The following is a 26,632-nucleotide window of genomic DNA, read 5'->3' as shown; positions in this document are numbered from 1 at the left end:
GAACCTTGTGGTATGCCACACGTAATTGGTAAGGGAATGCTATTGTAGTTATCTATTTTAACGATTTGTGATCGATTTTTTAAATATGATTTCAGCATGTCTAGTGCTTTACCAGTAATGTTAATGGATGCTAATTTCTTTATTAAAAGTTCGTGAGAAACGGTATCGAAGGCCTTTTGTAGGTCAATAAATACTCCCAAAACTAAATTTTTTGCGTCAATGTTCTGTTTTATTTTAGTAGTCAGGTCTATAGTCGCTGACAGAGTGTTACTTTTTGGCTTAAAACCGTATTGACGCACTGAAATAAAATTAAATGAGTCTAAATATTTTTCTAATCTCGTGTGTAAAATTTTCTCTAATATTTTTGACAACACTGGCAACACCGAAATTGGCCTATAGTTACCAGGTTCAAATTTTGAACCACTCTTATAGATAGGAGTTACCTTCGCTATTTTTAACGAATCCGGAAAACGTCCTTGACTTATAGCTTGGTTGAAACAATCGCTTAAGGTATGATTCAATTTTTCTTTAATGCATTTAATTGCTTTTGTGGTAATACCATCAAGACCTGTACTACAGTTTGAATTAAGGTTATTTATAATTTTTAAAATTTCATTAGGTGTACACGGATCAAAAGTGGATAATTCGTACTTTTTTGATGGTGATTTAGGTAAGGTTGAGGAAGAGTTGGCTTGATATTGTAGGGGTATTAAATTTGCTAGACGAGATCCTATTGTAGAAAAATATTGATTAAATATCTGGCATATTTCATTTGGCTCGGTAATATATTCAGAATTTATAAGTAATTTAGTAGGTAAAGTACATTTTACAGTTTTGTTATTAGCTAATTTATTTACTAAAGTCCATAATTTCTTGGGTTTATTTATATTCCTTGTAAATTCTTGGTAATAGTAAGAATCTTTTGTGTCTTGAATAAATTTTTTTACCTTTATTTTTTGAGTGTTAAATTTTATTTGAAGGTTTTTATTTTTAGGGTTGTTTTTTAGTTGAGACCATAATAAATTTCTTTCGTTAATTTCTGTTAAAATTGCTTTGTTTATCCAGTCTTTTCGGGGCAGATTTAGAAATTTAGTTTTAGTAATCTTACTTTTATCTATAATAGATTTAATTTTATTTTCTAATATTGTATAATCTTTGTTTATTTCAGTATCAACTATGGAGTCAGACAGGGATGATAATCTTTCGTAATTAATTGCTTTATATTGAGTTTTAACACTTTTTGGGGGTAAATATTTTTTTAATTCTACGTATATGTGCTTATGGTCGGAAATACATGAGTTTATTATTGCGAAATGAAAATTATCATTTTGAAGGTTCGTACTTACATGGTCAATGATAGATTTTTTTGAAGAGTCTCTTGTGCTGTATTTTTTAGTTAGTTTATTGAGTAATATATGTCCATTACACTTAAGAGTATATTTGTATAGTTTGGTATTTTTATCTTTTGTTAACAAGTCGATATTAAAATCTCCAAAAATAATAGCTCTGTGCCTTTGTTGTAATTGCGATTCATACATTTCAAGGAATTTTTGACAGTTAGTATAGCCCGGTTTATAGATAACGCCTACATCAATTTTACATCGTTCTAAACTTATCCATAAGTAATTGTTCCCTTCCTCGTATCGTGATTCAATAAGATTGTGTTTTAAACTTATAAATAATTACAGAAATGAAGGTTTAATTTTGTGTTCAGATGGCGTCTTTGTAATTTAAAGGTCAGGGAATCTTTGGACGAAATACAAGATACAAATTATGTTTATTTTTTTTATCTATACTAATATTAAAAGGTGAATAGTTTGTTTGTTTGTTTGAACGCACTAATCTCGGGAACTACTGGTCCGATTTGAAAAATTTTTTCGGTGTTAGATAGCCCATTCATCGAGGAATGCTAAAGGCTATATTATAATATCATCTCGCTAAGACCAACAGGAGCGAAACACTGCGGGTAAAACCGCGGATCACAGATAGTTATTATATAAAATAGCCCGCCATAAGATGTTAATTTTGATTAAAAAATAACGCATTGTTAAAAGGAAATAGTATGTTTTGTTGATTAGGGTCTGGTTTATTTATAAAGCGACCTACGGACTGACTGACAGAATAGTAATAGCTTTTTTTTATTTCAAGAAGTTATAACGTCAATTCTTTCATACTTTAAACTTTCAGATATTTCGTGCATCTTTAAAGGCTGTTCAGATGAAAGCAAGTCGTGTTTATTGTTGTACTACTAATATTTTAACGTGTGGAGTTATACTAAATTGTTTTATTCCCGACTCATTTCTAATTATTATTATAATGTTGATGTATTGACCTGTGTTGTTTTTAAGCTATTGCATAGCTTCTATTGCGGGCCTTGAGCGCGGGGACCGAATAGAGAAATTCCGTAACGAAAAAACCTCACGCTCCCCACTCCGACGGGCGGAGGTGTGGCTTGAAGGCATAGCATGCAATAGCTTTACCGCGGCAGTCCCCGAGTGACACACGTCGTTTAATAGATTTCTTCGGAGCAATTTGTAAAGAAATTTAAAATAAAAATATTTGTTATTTGCAGATATTTTGAGGATCAGCAAACGGGACCAACTGGAGTACAATAAATATTTAGTAGGAGTGGAACTTAATGATACTGATGCTAAGGTATGCATTTTTGAAGTGAAACTTCTTTATCGGGGTTGGAAAAAAATTTAGTGTAACATTTTTTTGTTACGCGTGACATTTTTCCGTTACGCGCCATCTTTTTCTTATCCCTACCACGCGTGATTCGACGGTATTTCTGTAAAGTTGCATATAGTTTTTTTTTTTTTGTAAAATAAGTTCATAAAAAAGTTTCACTTCTTACGTGTGTACATCCACACATTTTTTAATCTGTATTTCTACTATTTTATTATAAATTTTTCAATTCACCTTTATTCTTAGGCAAAATGTTGTACGTGACTGCAGCGATCAGTGCTATTGCTTCGCTACGAATTCATTATACTCAATTAATGGTTTATAATAAGTTTAAATATGCCTGTCTTTTAGTATAGTAAACATATTGTCATTCCTTCTCCGGCTTTTCCAATTATGTATCACCTTCATTGTTTTATAGTTTCTCATATATGCCTATTTGTAAAATATATGTTAATAGCTTACCGCCCGCGGCTTCGCCCGCTTTGTCTAGAACCTAATAAATTATATATTAAAACCTTCCTCTTGAATCACACTATCTATTAAAAAAACCGCATCAAAATCCGTTGCGTAGTTTTAAAGATTTAAGCATACAAAGGGACATAGGGACAGAGAAGAGCGACTTTGTTTTATACTATGTAGTGATGTTTTAATTGAATAAAAAAAATCTTACAGGTACTATACACAACACGTATACGCCACGCAGCACCAGTAGCTATGAACCTATTGACCAATGTATTAGCAACTCAACTCCTTCCCTGGGCCGATGGGACAACACTCACAACTATAAACCATCCCTTGTTACGGGAAAGGGCGTATATACACCAGGATATAGTGGAACCGAAGTCCACGATCATGGCGGTCATGTGGGCTAGTTGTATTGTTTTTAGTAAGTATAAATGTCGATAATGTGGTTGATTTATTGGTACTTCAATCTATATTCTACTCCTGCTATAATATTATAAATGCGAAAGTTTGTGAGGATGTGTGTGTTTGTTACTCTTTCACGCAAATACTACTGAACCGATTATAATGAAATTTTGCACACATATAGAGGATAACTTCGATTAACACATAGGATAGGTTTTATCCCGGAAATCCCACGGGAACGGGAACTATACGGGTTTTCCTTTGAAGCCGCGGGCGGAAATCTGGTCTATAATAAAGAAAATCATGTACTTACACCACTGATAACAGCTGAAGAACGGCTAAAGCCTAAAGGGTTAAATATTTTTTTAATTACGAAAGATTGTGCAAAGCTTTCAAACGATCTACCGGTAGTGAGGTGACTAACTTGTGTTATAAAATAATAATCCTTGTTTATTTTTTAAAACAGTTTCTTTCAATCAGAGCAAAATAAGTAGCCTTTTACGATAGTTGGCATAAAAAACTAGTCTTTTAGCCCCTATTTGTCTATCTATAACTAATAAAAACATGATCAAAATTTTAAAAATAGGGGAAATTGTTCAATCAATTACCCCAGACCACACCTATCCTTAGTTTTAATTTTTTTTTTCACATTTACAGTAATCCTAGCAACAGCGATAATGAGCGTGTCCCTGCCCTGCAAGGAGCGTGCGTCCGGCACGAGACACTTGCACATAATGGCGGGCGCTTCGCCCCAGCTCTACTGGCTGGCAACACTGTTAGCGCATGCCTTGCTCTACACCGTGCTGTTGGTGTTGCCCACATTGATCACTGCGGTCACGTTGGAGAAGGAGGGCACGATCAATCAAGGGGACTTTCTTGGTGAGATATTTTGGTACATCGAAATTTAGGATAAAATTTAGGATCGCGAATCAGGACTAATTCAAATTCATTTATTATCAGAACATCTCAGGTCCACTTGTTAGTAATTTCTACTAATTATCATTATCATTTTACAACTTATAAATATAAATTTATAAAGAATAGAAAAAACTCGATCACGAGGTGGGACTCGAACCCGAAAAGCATTTGCATGCCATAAAACCAAAAATATCAATTTCATTTTACAATTTATTTAAGTTGTGTGTACTTGCTCGCAGTGGAGCAAGCACATACAATAGAATCTGTCTGCGATCATTTTAAGAGCACTATTGGTACTACTGATGCACTACAAACACAAAGCGCTAATAAACATAATTTTTCAACATTCTCTACATCAAAATCTAAATTTTATAATAGAAAGTTTCATGGAATAAATAACAAAACTTACGTCCACACGTACTTTTAATTCATATAAAAGGGCGGGACTTATAAAACTCTTGACCAAAATTAAATTTAAATCTGTGTTCTGTGAAAAATAAACTAAAAAATAATATATTGAAATAGGTCAGACTACATAGTTTAGTAGCGTCACACCCCGGACACTCCATTCAAAATTATCGTTTTGACAGTCACACTGTAGAGACTGCAAATATGTGTGTTAACGCTTTATGGTTGGCACATTTGTGACTAGCGTAAAAAAATTCGTGTTTTTCTGATGAAATACATCCGTAAACAGCACAATATAGATATGTCCATTTTCTACGAAAAACGATAATCACAAATCCAAAATAATAAAATTTCTTTAAGTCAATTTGATTAATGTTGTCAATCTTCGTTGCGTTTCGTCTAAAGACGTCGTTGGTATCGTCCTTGCGGGGAAATGGGTACCATAACATGTCTGATCGTGCGGGGTGAGGTAAGTGTTTAATTTTGGCGGGAGGCGGAGAGTGTCCGTTCTGTAGCGTTTAGCTACTATTATGTATTCTGTGGTAGCGTCTATAATTATTATAATATTTATTTCATATTACTTATCAGGTTACCATAACAGTTTATATTACATTATTTACAGGTACCCTCACTCTAACACTAATTTGCGGTATCGTAGCATTCCTAAGCTTTATGTATGCAATAAGTTTCCACTTTGGTGAGAGAAGCGCTGGCGTTCTGTTGGCCGCGGCTGCTGTTATTTTTGGTGAGATTCTTATTAATATTGGACTAATAAAATTAAATTGCAATACTGACATGATTTAAAAAAGCAACTATGGAGTTTCTTGCCGGTTCTTCTTCATAGATACTGCTTTCCAAATCGGTGGTAAATGTTAAAATATGTAATAATAATACAAAAGTGCTTCTAGAAGAAGTCTAATTGAATAAATAAATGTTTGAGTTTTGAGTTTGAACAATTTGACCGCTAACAAACGAATTATCGCGAAATCTATAACTTTTTGTATGTGTTTTGTGATCTTCTAACTAGTGGACTAAAAAATTTATAAATCAGTTTAAGTTTTTTTTACAATTGGTTCACTAGTTCCTGAGATTAATATGTTCAAACAAACAAACTCTGTATATTAGTATAGAAGTATAGATTTCATACTTTCTTTCCAGGATTCATCACGCCAACAATAAAAACGGCGTCAGAAATAATATCGGAAACGGAAGCGAAGAGTTTTGGCGACTATATCCTTATTCTAATAAGTTATACTTTACCACCCCATGCGTTAACAACAGCCACCATGAAAGGGGTGAATGTTGCCAGGCTGAACGCGTATTGCCATCTCAATAGGGATAAATGTCCGAATTTGTTTGTGATGGACAATGGTTTTGATGTTAAGAAGTGTTGTGGTGAGTTTCCTTATATTTATGTAGATTAAATATCAAATGTAATAAAATAGTTCTTTGCCAACCTATATATATAAAAGCAGTATTATCACCTGTGTATAAAATCGAGGAAAGCTTTTCTTGAATAATTTGATTCCATATTACAGTGTCAATTATAATTTAACAAGTGATAACTGCGTTAAAAACAACCGACTTCAAACTTGCACTTGCAAAATTTACAAATACCTACAGACAAAAATGCTCATAAAATAAAAACTACTGGGCCTATTCGAATAAAATTTTTATGGTACCAATTCGACACCATCCCGCATCGAACAAAAAAAGAATCACGTAAATCGGTTCAGAAACCTCGGAGTAATCGGTGTACATACATAAAAAAAAAAAAATACCGGCCGAATTGATAACCTCCTCCTTTTTTTTGAAGTCGGTTAAAATGTCGCTTCTCCACATTTTTTTTTTATGCTCAAGCATTCATTTAATATACTCTTTTTTGGTAACAACACTTGAAATAAATTATATAAATCAATAATCCATACTAATATTATAAATGCGAAAGTAACTCTGTTAGGTACTCAATCACGCCTAAACTACTGAACCAATTTTCATGAAATTTGGTATGGAGGTATTTTGATACCCGAGAACGGACATGGCTACTTTTTATCCCGGGAAAATGACGCAATCCCGGAAATCCCACGGAAACGGGAACTATGCTGGTTTTTCTTTGACTGCGCGGGCGAAGCCGCGGGCGGAAAGCTAGTCATTTTACATAATTATTCTAATTAAAACTTGATATCCCGCTTTTCAGAAGAAAATATAAATCCCAGATGTTATTTCTGCTTCGACGGATACGCGCCGGCTGGATACATACTCGTTCTGTTCTTACAATCTATATTTTATATGGTGAGTGTATGCACATTGGTTCTCTATGTTCTCTTACTCTATTACTCTTTTTACTTTTTATTAAATAAATCTATGTATACTAATATTATTAAGAGAAAAGGTTTGTATCTATGTATGTATGGTTTTCACGCAAAAACTAATGGACCGATTTTGATGAAATTTGGCACAGATAATCTTTAGACCCTGAGAAAGAACATAGGCTACCTTTTATTGCGAAATATGTACCACGGGCGAAGCCAGGGCGGACCGCTAGTAATAAATAAATTTCTTTATTTGCATAATGTGTGTACAAAGATAACAATATTACATTATAGGTCGAATCAACACATTAGCCATAAATGGTGTGCAAATGATATCAGCTCCGCAACATTATCATTACATAGTATAAAACAAAGTCGCCTTCTCTGTCCCTATGTCCCTTTGTATGCTTAAATCTTTTAAACTACGCAACGAATTTTGATGCGGTTTTTTAATCGATAGAGCGATTCAAGAGGAAGGTTTTAGTATATAATTTATTAGGTTATAGACGAAGCCGCGGGCGGTCAGCTAGTTTTATATAAAAAGTACATTATTTCACACGCATTATCATATTTTAACACGCATATATAATATCTTCACGTGTATGTCTGTATGTAATATTGTAACCAACTCCGTTAGATTCGAATTTATTTCAAATTTGAATCTAAAGGAATCAGATTTAATTCGAACTTTGTACATTTATCAAGACTCAAATTTTGTATAACATGGAGTCAAATTGTCATTATTTTTCAGGGTATAGTGATAGCTACAGAACTGGGAATATTCAACTATCTGTGCGACCGTGTGTTCAACAGCAAGTACAACCCGACCAGCTCGGACAATATTGATGAGATTGTGCGCGCCGAGAAGGCGTACGTTAGCAAGGCTATTAGTTTGCGTAAGTCATTTATATACTTACAAAATTTTTTCTAACCTAAATAAATATGTTTCAATTATTATTTAATTTATTTTTAAATTGTAATTGTAAATTTTCTTATAAAGTACAGTTTTATGTCGTTCTAGAATGTTTCAGTGTTCTATAATAATATATAAAATTTACAGCCAAGAGGCAAATCCAGGATATGATGTTAGTGGACGACGTGCACAAGAATTACGTACGTTTCTTGGGAAAGTCTTGCAATGCGGTTAAAGGTGTCAGTTTTTCCATTAAAAAAGGTAAGTTTTATAGGTGTAAAAGGTAACTTAGGCAATTTTCTCTAAATTCTGGTGTTTCTGTTTTGAGTGAGATAATTAATTTATTTTGATGATATATTTAATGATAATAATAATAAAAAAATAATGATATTAATTATTATGTATTCTGAAATACTAACGAAGCATAAGACAGTAGATAGATATAGTTTCTGCTTAAAATCAATTCAATTTTGAATGCATATATGGAGGACTTTATTATTCATAACAAGACAGTTGGTTTTTTTTGTTATATTTATTATTTATTTAAATTATCATTACAAACATAGGCGAATGTTTCGGTCTGCTCGGAGTTAACGGTGCGGGCAAATCGACAACGTTCAAAATGTTAACAGCAGATGAATGTGCGACGCGCGGGCAGATTTTCGCTAATGGAAATCATTTGGGCAAAATGCCTGGGCAGGTGAGAAATTTAGCAAATATATTTGGGGGTAAATTTTATTATTTCTGGGTAAAAAAGGAGATTTTTTTGACACTGTTTACTTATTTATATGTTGATATTTATTGTATATGTGATATTTATTGGACTTGTGTACTTTAATCAATTTTGTTAGTTTAGTTAATACTAAATACCAAATTATTTAGTAAATTTATAAGTAGATTAAAGTCAATATCCTATACAAAGATTGATAAAACTATGTAACTATACGATAACTAACTTTATAAATTCGTAAATCGTTTCTATTAAGATACACTTAACACTAGTGTCTAGTTTAACAGCAATAAACAAACAAATAAACATTCAATCAATTCTTTACTTCTCACACTAAATTTGACAAATATTCTTAACATTTCCAGTACCTCAACTCGTTGGGTTATTGTCCACAATTCTCCGGGATGGACGAATTTCTTACCGGGAGAGAAAATTTGGTTCTTTTGATGACGTTACGAGGTCTAAATGACCAAGATACGGCAAATGAAGCTCAGGCGTGGATTGATGTTGTGGGTAAGTGCATAGGTATACTATAGGACATCTATAAAGTTCCTGTGTTATTTCTATGTTTAGGAAATTTGATATTTTGAGGGGTAAATTTAAAGTATGTATTTATGTTAAATGATTAAATTTATATTAGTATTAGTAAAATTATTGTTGAAACAATATATAATATGTTCTTATGGTTTCTGTTAGTTATGATTTCGAAACATTGTGTTTATTGACCAGTTAGTTTAGGTCGTAAAAGTTTATTTCTTGTGGTATTTTTTATCAAATCACTTTAAAGTAATGCCAATATTGATTTGTCCTCTGCTATTTGAATTTTGACAAACACAGAAGAGAAGAGTTTGAAAGTTGTTTTTTAATTGGATTATGTAGTTTTTTAGTTGCTTATAATAATGATTTACGGGCATAACTTCCTCTTTTTTAAAATTGATGGTTTGAATTCGAGTTTGACTGATCATTATTCCCCCTTTTAGGTCTAGCGAAGTACTCGGAGCGCCCGGTGTCCGGGTACTCCGGCGGGTGCTCCCGTCGCTTGGGCGCCGCCGCGTGTGTGAGCGGGGGCGCAGCCCTGGCGCTGCTGGACGAGCCCACCGCTGGGGTGGACGTGGCCGCCAGACGCAGGGTGTGGGCTGCGCTGCGGAGGGCTAATCGGGCGAAACGATCGGCTGTTATCAGCTCGCATAGGTTAGTATTATTTACCTTATCGAGTGGCTTTTTATTACTAGCCGTACAGGGTGGACCTGCGTGCAAAATCAAGTATTTTCATAGATCAAGTCACATAGGTAATATTTATTTTGATTCAACCGGGTGGCTTTTTACTAGCTGTGCCGCGCGGTTTCACCTGCGTGCAAAAACAAGTATTTTCATAGATCAAGTGTGCGGTCTGTGCGCGCCACTTGGCTGTCATCAGGTCACATAGGTATCTATCTTATCTTAGTTCAACCAGGGTGGCTATAACACTAGCTATGCAGCTCTGGTGCTCTTGGATGAGTCCACAGCTGGGGTGGATGTGGCTGCAAGACGTCGTGTGGGCTGAGTTGCGTAGGGCTAATCGCGCAAAACGCTCGGCGGTTATTAGCTCGCATAGGTACTTATAGGACGGCTTTTAATATATTATTGCACCTAGCCGTGCCGGACGGACGAACCCGCTTGCATAATTATTTCTATAGGTCATACCTGTTTACCGCGGTTTAAACCGTATTGCTATTGATATAGAGATGTATAATGTTGACCGAACATGTTAGTAATTTTCATTCAAAATTTAGCCCCTGGAAATACATACAAACAGACAGAAATTCTAAAAACTGTTTAAAATGTTAGCAAACTATACTAAATCACTATTTATACTGGCGATCTGCACTACAGGCTACGGCCTATCGCAAATACCTCTTGATATATGTTTACTTGTACTTGTTTGTAACTGTAGTAATAAGTTTTGAGGAAAAAATAAGTGATTTATTTATTTATGACTTATTTACCACAGCATGGACGAAATGGAAGCCCTGTGTTCTCGCATAGCAATAATGTCGGGTGGGCGGGTCCGTGCGCTGGGCTCAGCGGCCGCACTGCGCGCGCAGCACGCGGCCGGACATGCGCTGTGCATCAAACTGGCTCCTGTGGGGACCGGGGACGGTGAGTATATACACACATACACACAAACACACGTACAGAACCATACTTAACACAAACATACATACAAACACGTAGCTAACCACACTTAACGCATACAACACACTTAACAAAATGTCCGGTGGTCGGGTCCGTGCGCTGGTCTCGGCGGCTGCACTGCGGACATGCGCTGTGCATCAAACTAGCTCCTGTGGGGACCGGGGATGGTGAGTATATACACACAGACACACGTACACACGTAGGGAACCATACTTAACACAAATATATACATACATACAAACACGTAGGGAACCACACTTAACGCTCATACACTGCATATGAACGATATGTACATATCTAAAAACATATGTTTTACACAGACCAATCCACATACACAAATAAAAATGCATACACCAAACTACAACAAAAGGTGCGCAGCTAAAACTCATACCAGGGTAAAAATACGGCAAAGCGCGTGGACACACACACAAACGCACACTCTTTACCAACGAACAGCACATAAACATACGAGTCAGCTGGCAAATCCAAATTTTACTAATATCCACATATTTTATATAATATTATAGTCAGTAAATTAAAAAACTTGCCTATAATAATATAATATTTTATCGTAATATATAAATCTCGTGTCACAATGTTTGTCCTCAATGGACTCCTAAACCACTTAACCGATTATAATAAAATTCACACACTATGTGCAGTTCGATCCAACTTGATAATATAGTTTAAATCTCAAATCGTTTTAGAGAAAGCGGGCGAAGCCGCGGGTGGTAAGCTAGTTTTATCGTATGTAAAATACTATGGCAAACAAATAATAACAGTTTAATATCATTTTCTAACAAGAAGAACATTTAAATGTGATTTTAAAATTCCAGAGACGGACAGCTCGAAGCCGGACGTACTACAACTAAAGAGAACACTTCAAGAGAAGTTCAACTGCACACTCAAAGATGAACATAAGGTATATTTATTATTATTCTGTTTAATAAATATTATGCTATTTTAATTCAGCATACTTGTAAAAATGATGTACAATAACCACCTCCAATAAAATACACCGTTTCTTACTTGAAAATATATAAATGTTTTGAATTTTATATTTCTTATAAAATATTAAAGTAACTATTAAAACCTTAAAAAAAACTATACGAAAATCGTAAGAATTCGTTAGGAAATAATTAAAATCAAGCTATAATTTTAGCTTTACATTGCATACAATTTAAAAAAAAAGTTTGTCAAAATTTTGTCAAAATCGATAAATTCCACATATTCCTTCCAGACAATGCTCCACTACCACATAAACGACACGCTACGGTACAGTGAGCTATTCACAGAATTAGAAGCACTCAGAGAGCAATATCCCTCCCTTCTAGAAGATTACTCCGTCACGGAGACAACCCTGGAAGAGGTGTTCCTATCTTTCGCTAAGGAACAGCACAGTGATGACTCTCCAGCTTAGAAGAAAAGTGGCACTTTATAGAATAGCACTTTTAATAATTGGAATGTTCTAAAACAGCCTTTCCCAACCTGGGGCCCGCGAGCATATCACACGGGGTCCGCAGACAAATCAAGAAAATTACGAAAGAAGATCAGACTATTCTGACAACCGGGCGTATTTTCAGTTTTAAGATGGAATAATCTGTCAAGTGATGGATGGCTAGGCTGTTTCTTACAAAATCACTGCATGCGTTAAATCAATTTGTAAAATATTACAAATCGACCTATGTGAGTACTGCGAATAAGTTCTTTAGGGTTCCGCGGACATTATAAGGTGGTGCTAAGGCCCCTACCAGCTAGCCTTTGGAAAATGTTGGGAGAGGCTGTTCTAGAATACCACATTTTCCTACATAATGTATATTATACCTACTGCGGTTCTGCACTAGCACTCCGGGAACAATAACTATAGGACTACTCCGTCACAAAAACCATCATCTTCGTGTTCTTTGCAAAGGAGCAGCTTAGGAAATCCTGGAAAAAGTTCTAGAAGTTTCGAGAATTTTGGTCTAAATATGTCTTATAACTTTTCCAATTTTGGTCTGAATATGTCGTATTTGTGTTTATATTATATGTTATGGATGAAATGTCCAATGTCAACTGTTTTGTTGTGGTATAGTTTCTAGAAAGTGTTGTTAAGTTACTGCAAGTGTTTATTTATTTTGAGGAATAGTATAATAAGAATATATTCTAAAATTATAATATTCTACGCGCTATTTACAAAAAGAGATATTTGTTTGTTCATTGTGTGGTTTTAATTAGTTGAGAAGAAGATTTTAAAAAGCCTCAATTCATTTCATAATTTAATCCGAACACCAATTCTATAACTCTTTACTTTTTGTTTAAAAAATTGAATCTCAGTTATTGTAATTGTGATTTCAAAATCACAAGATTTTGAATTTCCACACAATTTATTTAACCGGAAAACTTGTTGGCAACTATTACGAATTTATTTATTTGAATTTATTGGTTTTATTGTATCTTATCACTTTTACTTTGGGAAAAATTTTATAAATAATATTTTGGCTTCTTTAATTTATTGACTGAGTCTGAGTGGTGTATGTAAGATACTTGAGATTTTAGTAAAAATAAAATTCAATCGAAGTCACAATGAATCACTAAAATTTTAACAACCCTAAGTGCTTTTCTTAAGACATAAGAAAAGAATCACTAAAATTTTAAAATTTAGTTGTTAAAATTTTAGTGATTCATTGTGACATCGACTGAATTTTATTTTTGCGTGTGCCTCTTAATACGTAGGTACATTCGTTTATGGAAATAAAGGTATTAATTGTAATTTTATGTTAAAGTCACTTTAAACTAGCATTTGGTGTTGTGATATGGTACTGGTTGATATTAATATATATTTTGTATATAATGTACACTTTTTATGCTAGTAGTGACTATTCTTTTCTAAACTGTAGAATATGAACGTAGGTGTGTAGTAATAAACAGAAAATATTGATGGAGATTTTCATGGCATAGCTCGATGCTTTTTCTATGGTAAAATATGAAAAAAAAATATTTTACTAAAATTGTGAATTGTTGAAAGGTGAAAATAAAACCATTACATTATTATGATCATACCATTTATTTCAATTTTGTATCAACTTTTTTAACTCGGTATTATTTTATACCATACAGTATTTTTAATTCTTCTATTATTAAGAACAAATTAGAAGAATTACTCGAGAATATACTACTTACTAATAAATAAAAATATTTACTTACTTGATACCTATGTAAAACTGAGTCAAACCGATGTAATTACAAATATGCGCCATGGATAACAAATTAATTAATATTTTAATGTAGGTTTATGATATAGTAGTTATAATATATAAATTCCAATTAGTTTTCTAATGTTATGATTTTTTCTTATGAATAGAACAACGGTACTGCAAATCACTGAAAACGAGGCAATTGTGTAGAATATTGAAAAATAGATTTAAGACCTTTCTTTCATTATTTCTCGATTCTACTTCGAATTTAAAAGTGCCTATTTCTGTTAGGGAGATGAAATCTCAGAATAAATGTTTAAAATACATTCTCAAGATATTAGTAATTTTGTAACATCCTTGTATGATAATGTAATTCTGGTGAAAAATATTTTCCTGAATTCCCATTTTACTACTGCATTTACATTTAATCAATTTTGAGGCAGCTTACCCAGAAAGAGAAACTTTATTTCCTATGCAACCCTTAATAAATAAGTATTGTCTGTTAAGTATTATTTATATTTACTTTTTAATTATGTACAAAAGCACTTTCCACAGATATTTAAGCGATATGTAATTATGCACCATTTAAAAGCACTGCCATTTATTTACAGACTAGTTACATAACTAGTCAGTAAATTAAATACATATTGTTGCATCTAATAAATTATAGATAATTATTACTGTTTAAGTTATTGTTACCATATACATTTACATTGTAATCAAAATATCTCAGAAGAACTTGTAATTTTTTTCATTTGTTTCCTCAGAACTTCTATAATGAATACGAAAAATTGAAAACAGATAATAATTACAAGCTGTGAATTATTGTGATATTATGTACATTTTACAACAGCATTACAGCTATGTTTAAGTTAACAAATTTTAGTAGCATCACAAATTGTAAGCAACCATACGTTGTATGTTCATTCATTGTATAACACTAAAATATTATCCAAATTGTATTATTTTAAATTCATTTATGAGTACTTAAGGCATTGCAGATTTTATAAATAAGTAGTACCTATTATGTACTGAATATTGTACCTAAAATGTAAAGACTGTATTTAATCTGCTTTTAATAAATGTTATATGCTTGTAGTCTGCCGTTTCATTTCCATACCTTTATCCTATTTTTACACATTATGCTTAATATTATAAAGCTGAAGTTTGTTTGTTTAAGCGCGCGAATCTCGGGAACTACTGGTCCGATTTGAAAAATTATTTCGGTGTTAGATAGCCAATTTATCGAGGAAGGCTATCGGCTATATATCATCACCCTCAGACCAACAGGAGCAGAGCAATGCGGGTAAAACCGCGGAGCACAGCTAGTTAACTAAGATAACTTTATAGATATTGTCAAGTCATCATGATAGAAATAAAAGATTAATTGTTCAACATAAATCTTTATTTACATATCATACATGTTGTATAAATTAAAAAATAAAAACAGCAAAAGAATATTATCAAATAGCAGAATTATAAAACAGTCATGTATAAGTTTACCCCACTTTGCTGATTGAAAATTGTAGAAATTAAAATTGGTATCAATTATACTGATAAGTTTCAATGAAATAATTATCTTGAGTAGATAACTTATAAAATCAAATGATGTCATTCATAAAGACACAAGTCATGTTACTAAATTGATTACCTTGGATTATGTGCAATAACTTCTAATCCTATGGCACATATTTACTGAAATAAGTTAGAATGTTACTTACAGGGGCAACACAAATGACCTTTAGATAGACAATGCAATTTAAATGCTATTACAATGAAGGTTATAGTCTACAGACCAGGCAAGAGCCTTCTCAACCTTGCTTTAATACATTCACATTATTACATAAAATTAAGCTCTACAGCTGCATCAGTAAATTCTAATGTAAACCAAATCATTTACATGCCTATTTATATTTCTTTGGAGAAAAAATTAGCTACTATTAATCTATTGAAATTTTTAAGATACAATCAAATGATGCCACATATTCTACATATTGACTTACACATAAATTACTTAATTTCTATACTCTGTACATTAAAGTGCATTGAAGCACTTCTTGACATCTTCGAATACTTCCTGTGGGCTCGTTTCCGCATTTACCCTGCGAACTAGACCCTTTTCATCATAATGGTTAATAATTGGCATGGTATCATTCAAATAGGTATTAAATCTCTTCTTCAGACTCTCTAGATTATCGTCAGAGCGGCCGCTACCAGCGGCTCCTCGTCCCAGACACCTTTCCGTACATAAATCTCGGGAACACTCGAAAAACAATACAAAGAGAAGTTTCGTCTTATCAGACATCACACGCTCCCAACCATCTAAATTGTCTTTATTTCTTGGAAAACCATCAATAAGGAACCGTGTCTTACCAGATTTTGTCATAGCCTTGTGTATTAACGAACACGTAACCTCTACCGGTACGATCTCACCGTTCCGGATCTTTTCCTCGATCATCTCGCCATATTCTGAACCAGGCCTTTGACGCTCCTCACGCAACAGATCACCAGCAGAAAGGTGCACGAAATCGAATTCCTTCGAAATAAATGTACACTGTGTGCCCTTGCCGGCTCCAGGAGCACCCAAAACGAAAACAACTTCAGGAACCATCTTTTTAATGTAACTACTTAGCGGACGAAAGAGTCGATCCCACATGAAATGTATACGAAGACTGAATCGAAATATTTTAATTGAATAACTTTATCGCAAAAAACATGCGCGCAATTATGACCTTGGTGTATTCGATTTTGATTCGATTAGATGCTGACATTGACAGATTTTGACATTGTAGCTGTAGGCTGTGCTATTCATACAGATTATTCTGTACCTAACAGCTTCTTATTTACCAATGCAAACTTAGCACACCATCAATGGAATTTTGGGTCGAAAATGACCTTGATCGATAGGTCTCCGTTAGTTCCTTTAAGGTTCCACAATTTTTTCGTTAGGTCCCCTTTAGTTTTTTTTTAAATTTGGGTATAAAAAAAATACACTTTAGCACCCCATCCATAGAATTTTGGGTCAAAAATGACCTTAATCGATAGGTCTCCGTTAGGTCCTTTAAGGTCCCACAATTTTTTCGTTAGGTCCCCTTTAGTAATGTATATGTTACGGCTAAAGGTAGGTGTGAACATAAACTTAAGATTAGCCGGCTAAACTTAGGTTTATTTTCGAGAAGCAGCTAAAGTTCGATAACATGATTGTTTGCGTCGTGATATTCCATCTTTAGCCGGTTAATGTTTTTTTTTTTTTTTTTTTATGTTAATAGCAGGCAAACGAGCAGACGGGTCACCTGATGTTAAGTGAACATCGTCGCCCACTTGCACCGTGTCCCTTCGTCCAGCATACTCACCATGGAATCCTGATATTTCATGAATGTCAAAAAACTGTTCTGAAATAGTGCTAAATAGTGCCCAAAGGAAAAAAATAGTGCTCTTGTACTTGCGAAGTTATAGCCATAGTTCGACGAGTATGCTGGACGAAGGTTTCGCCCAGCATACTCACCTCCGTCCGGAGAATCTGTATACGCTTCAAACATAATTCATACTTCAAAAAATAGTTCCCAAATAGTGCCAAACGGTGCCCAAAAAGAAAAAACAGTGCTCGAATAACTTCGGAGTTACAGGCTTCGTTCAGTGAGTATGCTGGGCGTAGGTTCTACGCCCAGCATACTCGCCTCAGTGCGCGAATATCGAACGAGCTATAGGTACAATTTACGTCTCAAAAAATTGTGCTTGAAATAGTGCTCGATATCAGTCCAATTTTTGCTTGACTTTTGACCTAGAAAACCATTAAATTTGATTGTAAACTTCTACATACTAACGTAAAATGGGGTACAGTCGTCGACACATGTTATTGGACAAAAATATTAAACTTTCTAATTGTAGACTTCATGTTATTGGAAATAATTATGGTATTTTCTCACATGTCAAAAACTTTCGATTAAATGCATTATTATATATTTTATAAATAATAATAAATGAATGAAACTTTAAGCGTAAATGAAGTCTATTACTTCATTGCATTGTGTGTTTGTCTGAATAAAAACAGTCATTTGCAGCCAATAAAATTAATATCTTGAAAAATTGTAAAAAGAAAATTATACAGTTTCTTTTTGTATATATGTTGCAGGCAAAACTTATAACCAGTCAAAACTAGTACTGTGACATAGTTATACAAATTTTTAAAACTCTTTCCAATAGTTTCATCAATGAAAGGTTTAGCAATAAAAAACATTTTTAATTACTTCCGTTATTTATTACTATTTAAAGGGCCAAAGTAATCAGAATTCTAGTTAACTAGTTCACAGCTTTTGTTAACATTCATAATATAATAGAAAAAATTGTAGTTTTAATATTGTATATAATATACATATAAAAAAATGTTTAGCCAAATATTGGTAAAACTTTCTAAAATATAACACGTAGGTACTTGTACTTTGTTTTACTGCTACAACGTTTTAATCACAATAAAATTATCTTACAAATAAGTATAAATTGAGCAATCACAGTTTATAATCACGTTTTTTTTATTAATATTAAATACCCTATATATTAATAATATTGCGATTCTAAAGTAAATACTCCCTTACATAGACAATTAATAATTTACACAAGACAAAAATTGTTAGAAAGAAAGTTAATAGTATTGTATTCGACTGTACTCAATGTAATGTATGTAGAAGTTTACAATCAAATTTAATGGTTTTCTAGGTCAAAAGTCAAGCAAAAATTGGACTGATATTGGGCACTATTTCAAGCACAATTTTTTGAGACGTAAATTGTACCTATAGCTCGTTCGATATTCGCGCACTGAGGTGAGTATGCTGGGCGTAGAACCTACGCCCAGCATACTCACTGAACGAAGCCTGTAACTCCGAAGTTATTCGAGCACTGTTTTTTCTTTTTGGGCACCGTTTGGCACTATTTGGGAACTATTTTTTGAAGTATGAATTATGTTTGAAGCGTATACAGATTCTCCGGACGGAGGTGAGTATGCTGGGCGAAACCTTCGTCCAGCATAATCATCGAACTATGGCTATAACTTCGCAAGTACAAGAGCACTATTTTTTTCCTTTGGGCACTATTTAGCACTATTTCAGAACAGTTTTTTGACATTCATGAAATATCAGGATTCCATGGTGAGTATGCTGGACGAAGGGACACCTTGCACCCACAATACCAGGGGTATGGCGAGTGTGTTGCCGGCCTTTAAGGTGGGTGTACGCTCTTTTCTTAAAGGTCCCCAAATCGTAACTCATTGGAAACACTGCCGGCGGGAGCAGATTCCAAATTTCCGTAGCACGAGGCAAAAAGCTTCTTTTAAAGCGAACTGTTGTTGATCGCCAGCTGTCCAGATGGTATGGATGGAATTTGAGCTTGTGACGTGCTGTACGGTGGTGGAATTCAGCCGCAGGCAGTGTTCCAAACAGTTCTTCAGAGCACTCCCCATGATAAATGCGGTAGAAGACGCACAAGGAGGCGACTTCTCTACGCAGTGCTAAAGAATCAAGCCGATCGGTTAGACTTGGCTCGCCAACGAGGCGCACAGCTCTCCGTTGGATTCGGTCAAATGGAAGGAGATACTGTTGAGGTGCACCGGTCCAGAGATGGGAGCAGTATTCCATATGCGGCCTGACTTGCGCCTTATAAAGGTTAAGGCGATGGCTCGGAGTGAAATACTGCCCCGCTCTACAGAGTACACCTAATTTCTGGGAAGCTAACTTAGCTTTTCCTTCCAGATGACAAGAGAACTGCACATCACTCGTGATTTCGAGACCAAGAATTCCGATACTGGCTGTGGCTTTTAGAGGAGTACTTTGAAAAATGGGAGTCGCGATAAAGGGATTCTTCTTAGCGGTAAATGCGCAGACTTGTGTCTTATTGGGGTTAAATTGGACCAGGTTAATTCGACCCCAATTCGAGACTTCATCTAAGGAAGTTTCGATTTCGGACACAAGATCGTTCCGGCACTCAATGACGCGATCCCGAGAAATATTGCTTCGGCCGGCATAAACTGCATCACACGTACTGTCATCTGCATAGCAATGAATGCTGCTAACGCGCAGCAAATCATTGATATGCAGAAGAAACAGTGTGGGAGACAGAACGACAGATCGGTTAATGTGCACATTAACCGAAACGAAACGGCTAAAAATGTTTTCGATGGGCGAGCCGGGCCGGCGGAGGGCTTGAGGGGCCCGCACTAAGTTTAGCCGGCTAATCTTAAGAGTGGGCATAAAGCCAGAGAATTTCTAAAGTTATGGGCCCCGCCCTAGCGCGCCATGCCGCGCGCAATCATTCTTCCATCATACACGGCTCACCGTACTTACGTAAAGTTCATCGGACGCTAAATTAAACACAATATTCTTCGCGCGTTCAACGCGTATTTTCGGTAGGTAGTTAGTATACACTATACAGTGAAGTTGAAATCATGGCAAATTATGTAATATGATAATTTATTATTATTTTTTAATTTTTATTTATATAATTATTGATGATAATCTATACGTAATACGTATATAATAAAACAGTAAAAAAAGTGTATACGTATGTAATATATTCAAAAAAACAATATTAGGGAAACAGTATAGAGCACGAATCCGTAAAAAATTCTGTCTGTTTGTTTGTATGATTTGCATGAATGTTAAATTGTTGTGTTTATACTTTATATTATATTTATTATATACTAGCTTTCCGCCCGCGGCATCGCCCGCGCAGTCAAAGAAAAACCCGCATAATTCCCGTTCCCGTGGGATTTCCGGGATAAAACCTATCCTATGTCCTTTCTCGGGTATCAAAATATCTCTATACCAAATTTTATGCAAATTGGTTCAGTAGGCGTGATTGAGAGTTACTTTCACATTTACAATATTAGTACAATATTAGTATAATATTAGTACAAGGTAAATTAGCTTGGAGAAATATTTGCATATCTAGTAGTGTGTATATTACTCAGATCTTAGAGCGCGTTTCCACTATAACGTTCAGGCCTATACAAAAATGTTTCGATATCCTTACATTACTATTTAATTTTATACTTATTCCTAGCAACACTCTGATTTTTGTTTTCAATAAAAACAAGTTTTTATTTGAAAGAAAATGGTTTTGACTTTATAAAAAAAAAATAATTATCATTCAATTTCACATTCTTGAGCAAACGACAAAACGACTACCGTGAAACAATAAAATATCGTGTCCATAATAATTTGTTTCGTTATTAATATTTGACCATAATAATTACGAAACAAAACAAATAAATAAATCGTCACTTGATAGTTGAAAGTGGAAACACGCACAAAACCAGAATAAACCAGTTTACGCTATCCGCAGGTACCACGTGCAGTCCGTGAGTCGCTTGGTACCGTTAGAACATAAAGCACACATTTCATTCAAAAGTTATAATTATTACGTAATTGTTAAATTTTGTATTTGTTGATTGTTGTTATTATTTGTTATTATTGTTATAATATTTGTTGAAGTGTTTAATTTGTGTGTAAGTGTTGTAACTTTATATTGTTAATTGTTAATGTAAAAGTTATGTGCAAATATTAAAATAAAGTTTCATCTTTTCCAGAGGAAAAACACATATAGTTTAATTTAAAATCCCATATACAGGGTTATTTGTAAAACACCGGCAACCTCGCAGGACAAGATAGCTAACATCATAAGTAACATTTGTTCTACGACTTTTGGCATAACGAAATAAATTATTTTTAAATGATTTTTTAAGCTTTTATTGTACTCTCCTAACGTTTGTAAGTCTATGTTCTACTCATCATCGAAAGGACAACCGCGACGCGACGCCCCCTTTCCCCTCCCGTTCGCTTCTTGTTTACGTAATTTTTGTGATGCGCGTAGAGTTTATAATATTCAAACGGAAAATGAAATGAACATTTATTTTTTTATGAAAATAAAATCTAACAAAATATCAAAAGTCGTAGAACAATTAATGTTGTTACTTATGATGTAAGGTATCTTGTCCTGCGAGGTTGCTGGTGTTTTACAAGTAACCCTGTGTATATAATAAAAACTAAAAATAAAATGTTGTTTTTTTTATTTGCTGACCATACACTACTACAAATGCAAAAATTTAGCAAAATTAGAAAATCCCCGAATTTGCATTCGCGAGTGTATTCATACTTAGGGTTGCCAAACAGTATTCTACTGTTTTTCACTAAATTATACTTTTTACTTTTTAACAAATAAAAAGTATTTATACAAAAGACTGTTTTCAGCATCAAAGTGCAGACACATAATATAGACAGATATAATGTGTTACATTTAGACGCTCACAATTTTTTTTTATTTAGTCAGAGGGCACACACTACAATAAATACTGTTTGTTTTGCTAAAATACTGTTTAATATTTTTTTTTACACGGTCGTAAGAGACGCCATGGACAGAGACCGGTGGAGGCAAATCATCCGCTCCAGATGCAACCCTGATGCTGACCACGATCCTCAGACATGAGGGACCGACAAGAGAGAGAGAGAGACCTGAATAATGAATATACGTACTTTATTTCTTGTAAAAAAAGTTGGCAACCCTATTCATAGTGTTTGTTTATAATATAGGAGCGGCAAGGTCGCCGTCGCGTCGCGCGCAATTGCTGCTATCACCGTCGCTTGAAACCGGCGCTCCAAAAATGGATATTCCATCTTTTGATTCACGCGCAGGACTGTCGCGAAATTTCTCTTATTGGATTTCGTATGTAGGCATTGTACTGAATGTTGTTTCATATGAGCGCAATCGAGAGCGCTCCGTTTCGCGTGTTACTTATGAATGATATATGTATTTTATTTGTAACTAGCGGTCCGCCCCGGCTTCGCCCGTACATATTTACGTTTTCTCTACATGAGAACCATCCTTCATCCTTCAAGGGATACAATAAAAAAAGAATTATCGAAATCGGTTCAGCCGTTCACACGTGATACCGTGACAACGCGAAACGGGTTTCATTTTTATATATACAAATATTTAGACGAGTAAAGTTACTTATTTTATTTAATTTTACGATAGATTTCAAATAATGAGCAGGTATAACTTTATAATTTACTAGAGGTCCGCCCCGGCTTCGCCCGTGGTACATATTTCGCAATAAAAGGTAGCCTATGTCCTTTCTCGGGTATCAAAATATCTCCATACCAAATTTCATGCAAATTGGTTCAGTAGTTTAGGCGTGATTGAGTAACAGACAGACAGAGTTACTTTCGCATTTATAATATTATAGTATGGATTATAATTATTTATGGGAGTTCACTGCACCAGTGATTAGTAATACAGATTGTGAATATATTATATTATATATACCTACTATTCACAACCTATTTACGTTATTTACTGTAACAACCATAGGAATCTACAAATAGGTAGTAGGTAATCATAGTAGTAATGGTAATAAGTAATTAAAAAAAAAATATACTAGGTACATATAAATCTTTCTTGATTTTATTGATGTAACACTATGAATGAAATATTTGTATCCATATAATATATACCTATATATATGTTTGTATAGGTACCTAAGATCGTCGCGTCAATACTCAGCCCACGGAAACGAATTTATGCATTTGCATAAATTCGTGTGAGTGTGATTAGATATTACATATTTATGTAATATCTAAACTCACCTGCATAAAGTTTCTGAAATGAATCGAAAGTCGTATTTTTTATTAATACATATTAATAAATAATAATTATTATTATTTATTATAAATAATAATTAGGTATTTATTAATATGATTACAATACTATACTAATTATCTTCGAAAATTAGTTAGATATCATTTAAATATGAATCTCTTTTAGTTCTCGTTTCTGAAGTTTCAATGTTCTTTTGTTGTTTACCATTTTCAAAAAAACAATATTGAAACAATATTATTAAAAAATCGGCGCGCGGCACAGCAATTTAAGCATGGTCTACTCGTCTCAACGGAGCGATAGCGTCTGATGTATGAAATAGAATTATGTTTGAAGCTCCTAGAACGTGCGATGCAAGATGATTTCTTGCGTAATTAAAAATATAGTAAGCGCCAAAAGTGTTTTATCGTGATTAAATCAAAACTAAAAGTAATTAGACAAAAGTGGTATAACAAAGTTCTCACAAATGTTTCAATATAATTGTTTGTGAAAAAAATAACATAATAGGCATAACCATGTCAAGTAAAAAACGTCAAAGTGTGAAATTTAGAGGTAACTTCGTGAATTATTTCTATCGAGTCAATTTCAATATTTTATGTTTTTGATCAAACAGCATAATCGAAAATATCATCAAGTTTTACATATATTTTATTTTTTATATTTGGTCTTGAATATTACACGTATCAACTAAATGTTGATTGGTGATTTGACTTTAGTCGCGTTCTTAAGTTTATGTTCTCACCTACCTTTAGCCGTAACATATAGATCAACACTAGATAGTCCAAATAATAACAAGACTTCAAAGTTATGTAAACGTGTTGAATTGACTAATTTGGTTGTTCACTAAGAAATTGTAACCAGCTTTTATTTCACAATCCATTTTATTAAAATATATTGATAAGATTTATAATGTATGAAGGATTAATTAAGCGATTTCCGCCTCAACATTGAATAAAAATAAAACCACTGTAGATTATAGAAAAATATTTCTTTTATTTCTTTAAAAATCCATTGAATTTTTGTAGGTGTTGTAGGTTGTAGGTCGCGTTCTCGTCTTGTTCACGTACATCTGTAAGAAAAAATACAAAAATTAATATCAGAAAATATCCTCCCTTCCCCTATAGCTATAAAGTACTTATAAAAATATCAGAAATTTGTAAAGATTTTCCTCAATGAAATTCAGAACAGGTCTGTGATTAATCATCATTTAAATATCGGCTAGATAGACAAAACAGCTATTTCAATTAAAAAATAATTGCTTGTAGTGTTTTATAATAAACTAGCTTTCCAACCGCGACATCGCCCGCACAGTCAAATAAAAACCCGCATAGTTCCGGTTCCCGTGGGATTTCCGGGATAAAACCTATCCTATGTCATTTCTCGGGTATCAAAATATCTCTATACCAAATTTCATGAAAATTGGTTCAGTAGTTAAGGCGTGATTGAGTAACAGACAGACAGACAGAGTTACTTTCGCATTTATAATATTAGTATGGATTAAAATATATAATATACATACCATATTTATTCGAGAGTGTCAACACTGCCGAAGGCGATGGTTTAGTTGTAACCCAATCTAGAAAAGAAAAAAAGTTTAAAAATCTGTCTCATTTCCCAATATTTTTAAATTTTATTTGAAAATTCAGTCCTGTTGAGCTTTGAAACTGTCATTGTTAATCGAGATCAAGGTTATCATCATATTTTTTCTTATTTATCATTTAATTTACTTATTTATTGAAGTTTTTATAACATAAGATATTTTCAGGTTTTCAAAATCAAAATCAATTTAACTTTATAAATGTGTAACAATGGTTGACTTATTTCAGTTTAGATTCTTTTGTCTGCTAAATAAACACTGGTAAGATAAAATTTAAAAATTAATGCTGGATGTAATTCCTAATTTAACAGTAATACGGAATATTCAATAGTAACTTACATTATTTTCATTAATTTGTTTCTTCTTTCTTCACTTTACAATAATTTCAAGGGAAATATCCCCTTTCTTATTATTTGGAATTATCCCGATTCTGTAACAAAATAAATAAACTCATTAACAAATTGTCCATATCAAAAATCCATAAGGACTGAAAAGAAAATACTTCAGTCCTGTTGAGCTTATGTAACCATCACGCTGGCATCTGGCATAGGTTTGTCATCATAGAAATAATTTGAGATGTATAGAATCTATTTTATAATAATACTAGTGGTCCGCCCCGGCTACGCCCGTGGTACATATTTCGCAATAAAAGGTAGCCTATGTCCTTTCTCGGTTATCAAAATATCTCGATATGAAATTTCATGCAAATTGGTTCAGTGATCAGGCGTGATTGAGTAACAGACAGACAGAGTTACTTTCGCATTTATAATGTACTATTTATAAATATAAGCCATAATAATTATAAAAAGCTTACCTTATAAATTTAAAGACCAAGATTTGTGAATCTTTTGTATATGATTATTATTGATTATCCAACAATGTTGTACCTAAAACAAAATAAAATTATTATTAGTATGTGTATCACATTCTACAGGTAAGAAATAACATGTTTTACAAAGTAATCAGGAAAAATATTATAGTTGTCCTCATTTATATCAGAACAGGTCTGTGTTTTGATCATCATTTTAACAAAAGTTTAACAATCATTGCATTTATAAAATAAATTATGCTTGTTCTATCAATATTAATAAAAAACAAATTTTACTCGAGTATAAAAATACAAATCACACTTACATTAAACATACTGGTCACTAGCATCTGCAAATAAACAAAAAAAACTAATTAAAATCAAATCAACCCTTAAAT

The 26,632-nt window shown here is 33.6% G+C and overlaps 2 protein-coding genes and 1 long non-coding RNA gene across 3 annotated transcripts in view; 1 reads left to right on the top strand and 2 right to left on the bottom strand.

The window, feature by feature from the left end:
- LOC123699272 (ATP-binding cassette sub-family A member 2-like) overlaps positions 1–15,285 on the top strand; it is a 30,880-nt gene extending 15,595 nt beyond the window's left edge. The window contains exons 20-33 of the mRNA XM_045646194.1: positions 2,573–2,655; positions 3,361–3,574; positions 4,213–4,434; positions 5,504–5,626; positions 6,040–6,276; positions 7,079–7,173; positions 7,945–8,089; positions 8,254–8,367; positions 8,673–8,806; positions 9,202–9,349; positions 9,817–10,027; positions 10,827–10,975; positions 11,848–11,933; positions 12,252–15,285. Coding sequence (XP_045502150.1) covers positions 2,573–2,655; positions 3,361–3,574; positions 4,213–4,434; positions 5,504–5,626; positions 6,040–6,276; positions 7,079–7,173; positions 7,945–8,089; positions 8,254–8,367; positions 8,673–8,806; positions 9,202–9,349; positions 9,817–10,027; positions 10,827–10,975; positions 11,848–11,933; positions 12,252–12,431 — 2,141 coding nt within the window. The 3' untranslated portion in view covers positions 12,432–15,285. The remainder of the gene's footprint in view (positions 1–2,572; positions 2,656–3,360; positions 3,575–4,212; positions 4,435–5,503; positions 5,627–6,039; positions 6,277–7,078; positions 7,174–7,944; positions 8,090–8,253; positions 8,368–8,672; positions 8,807–9,201; positions 9,350–9,816; positions 10,028–10,826; positions 10,976–11,847; positions 11,934–12,251) is intronic.
- Positions 15,286–15,574: 289 nt separating this feature from the next.
- Positions 15,575–16,929, bottom strand: LOC123699188 (UMP-CMP kinase). The gene has a single exon (XM_045646083.1). It carries the CDS (start codon positions 16,841–16,843, stop codon positions 16,223–16,225), a length of 621 nt encoding a protein of 206 aa, XP_045502039.1. The 5' UTR covers positions 16,844–16,929; the 3' UTR covers positions 15,575–16,222.
- Positions 16,930–24,802: 7,873 nt separating this feature from the next.
- Positions 24,803–26,541, bottom strand: LOC123698966. The gene is made up of 4 exons (XR_006752475.1): positions 26,241–26,541; positions 25,766–25,856; positions 25,349–25,405; positions 24,803–24,898 (listed from the first exon to the last, which is right to left on the bottom strand). It is a non-coding gene; the product is annotated as an uncharacterized LOC123698966 (long non-coding RNA).
- Positions 26,542–26,632: the final 91 nt, after the last annotated feature.

Source organism: Colias croceus, chromosome 17 (genome assembly GCF_905220415.1).
Source record: "Colias croceus chromosome 17, ilColCroc2.1".
NCBI classification, from domain to species: domain Eukaryota; kingdom Metazoa; phylum Arthropoda; class Insecta; order Lepidoptera; family Pieridae; genus Colias; species Colias croceus.
The sequence above is the reverse complement of the archived record's forward strand: the minus strand, read 5'-3'. Positions and strand labels throughout refer to the sequence as shown.

Bases quoted from the DNA above. Each gene is read 5' to 3' on its own strand.
- LOC123699188 (XM_045646083.1), bottom strand. From the start codon at position 16,843: ATGTGGGATCGACTCTTTCGTCCGCTAAGTAGTTACATTAAAAAGATG.